Source organism: Puntigrus tetrazona, unplaced genomic scaffold (genome assembly GCF_018831695.1).
Source record: "Puntigrus tetrazona isolate hp1 unplaced genomic scaffold, ASM1883169v1 S000000789, whole genome shotgun sequence".
Classification (NCBI taxonomy): domain Eukaryota; kingdom Metazoa; phylum Chordata; class Actinopteri; order Cypriniformes; family Cyprinidae; genus Puntigrus; species Puntigrus tetrazona.
In genome coordinates this window covers 1-2603 of record NW_025048393.1, presented here as the reverse complement: position 1 = coordinate 2603, position 2603 = coordinate 1, and the positions used below count along the sequence as shown (strand labels likewise).

General features: G+C 33.0%; 1 protein-coding gene across 1 annotated transcript; it reads right to left on the bottom strand.

Annotated features, from left to right (window-relative positions):
* Positions 1-13: 13 nt before the first annotated feature.
* Positions 14-2100, bottom strand: LOC122335471 (cysteine-rich with EGF-like domain protein 2). The gene is made up of 5 exons (XM_043233355.1): positions 1775-2100; positions 1316-1398; positions 1082-1192; positions 873-964; positions 14-482 (listed from the first exon to the last, which is right to left on the bottom strand). Exons 1-5 carry the CDS (start codon positions 1901-1903, stop codon positions 256-258), a joined length of 642 nt encoding a protein of 213 aa, XP_043089290.1. The 5' UTR covers positions 1904-2100; the 3' UTR covers positions 14-255.
* Positions 2101-2603: the final 503 nt, after the last annotated feature.

The window sequence follows — 2603 nt, the reverse complement described above, 5'->3', positions numbered from 1 at the left end:
TATATATAAAATAAGAATTTAAGGAAAGTAAAATACTGAATCATTGTTGTAGTCTCAATTTCTGTTAGAGCTGTTCCATAATTTATGCATTCATTATTTGTTCTGATTTCTATCACTCATAGTGATGTAGTAAAAAAATATATAACTGAATATTGTTCTCTAATTAATTAACTATTTCAGAAACAAAGTACCAGAAAAATAAGGAATAATAATGATAATGGTAATAATAAATTATATTGGCTTTACTGCACACCCCTAGTTATGACTATGAAACATGATGTTGATCAAGTTTATTTGATGTGTACCTTTGCACAAGGAGAATGTATCATTCCTCAGTGCACTAAAATAACCATCACTGCAGTCCAGACATAACTCCCCTTTATATCCCTTATCACAACTGCACTTTCCATTTCCAGCCCTTGTTCCATCTCCATCACATTTGCCGTTACCATGGCATGGTTTGTCAGCACCTCCAATGCAAGCTTGAAATGAGTCAAAACAAAAAGAAATTTGATCAATTTCATAATCTCAAAAGGGGATACGGCACAAGAGGAAATATTATTTTTCAGTCTATTTGCATTTCTTCACACAATGCTTGCATTCCCACAAGAAACTTTGTTTAGTATTTATATTTTGTGTTAGTATTGTATTACCCCAATCAATTTTGCGTACAAAAGCACTGTAATAAAGTTTCCTCCATCTCATGACGTTCATCAGCAACAGAGATTTGTAAGTAATTGCGTTGTCTTCTACTGTTTTTTGTTATGGTCACAATAACTCAAAATCATATGTTAAATATCCACAAAGGACTATGGACATGCAATGCTTTGGCTAAGCGTTTGTGTTATTAAAAATGTTAATCCAACACTTACTGTTGCAGTCAGGACCAAATAAGCCTTTTGGGCAGCACATTTTAATGGTCTCTATACAAAACCATTTGAATAGATCGGGGTGTTTTGTTTTCCTGCAAAAAAAAATAAAAAAATAATTAATTTAAATAAATAGATACTTAAGAAGCCTTAAGCCTTAAGAATGAAGTTTTCAGGTATTATGGTACAAATTCTCTATTTGAGTTTCTGACCTCTTGAACCACCATGTCTCAAAGTGTTCTTCATTTTCTTCCAACATGTGGTTACACTCAAAACTGCTGCTGTCACACAAACTCTCCAGTATCTCCGTCAACCTAATCTCACTAAAGACACCACAAATTTGTGAATTGTAACAATTTTATCCTGATAGACTGAGTCAAGATAACAAACTACAAGAGTGCATTTCATTAGTGCATGCAAGAAAAAAATTCTTTATTACTTCTCACCTCAACACATATTTGGAGAGTTTTCGCTCTTCCCATTCTGTGTTTCCACCACCAAAATTTTGCTTTGCCGTTTTATCCAGACCCTGGCAAAATGAATTTATTAACAATCAAAGTAACCCTAACAGGCATTCAGATATTTACAGTACAACACGTCTAAATGTCAGTATTTTGTGATATGATATCAAAGTAACTCTTGTAAAGAAGTGATGCTAGAAAGAACACCTTTCTGAACCATTTCTGCAGAAATAACTGTTTTAACTATATGTAGCTTATGTATGAAATATTTGTATATACATGTTGAACTAAGACGTAACAACATTCAGGCCGTTTTGAACGGAACAGTTGTTGTTTTTTTGTAACTAACATATCTTATGTAATGAAATAAATTGTTTTAAATACGCAATTTTCTTCAAGATAGGTCGATAAATAAACAGAAAAAACAGAAACATACACACATACCTTGTCAAAATTGTCGACTAATTGTCTGCATGTTGAACATAATGACTTAAAGTCCTTGGCATGCAAAGATCCAAGTGCTAGAAACAAAATAACAACACTCAAGCGAAAAATACTATATGATCGTAACATGCTTTCTTGTCTAGCTCAAAGGTTGTCCAATAAAAAAACACTGTTTTCTAGGTTGTCTCCACCCAGTTAAGATCCCCTGCATCAACATCTAGTGTCCGAAATTATTACACGTTTATTATAAAGACATATAGATTGTCATTTTCAGAAATTTCCATGCCGCCTTCTAACCAGCTGGACATTCAGATTTCCGCGTCAGCCCATCGGTAACACTGTGTCTTTATGTAATTGGAGAGTTCTCCTGGCCATCAAGGTGTGAGCCAATGAAATGCCGCCACGCGCGGGACAAAAAAAAAAAAGATATTCGTAAACCCACGTCGCAATTCTCATGCTGTTCAACCTATCAGAGATTAGGATTTGGTTGTCCAAAACAGGATGAATTATTATAATATATGCCATTAATTTGGTGACGATCTGTCGTAAGCAGGAAAACTGATGAAATAACAATCAGGAATACAAATAGTTACGATCAGATGATAATAATTGTACTGACCAGGATTAGTTTTGAGTTGGCAATATATATATAAACATATACATTTTTATTACCAAAACATATTACCAAAACAATCCTCATTTTAAAAAAACTAAATTGGACAGTGCAACTGATAATTTATTAGGTAAGTAGTTACATTTTAATATAAAAGAAAGGCCACCGATATGTCAAATATGATTTGGAACACAAAAAAAAAAAAAAAAAAAAAAA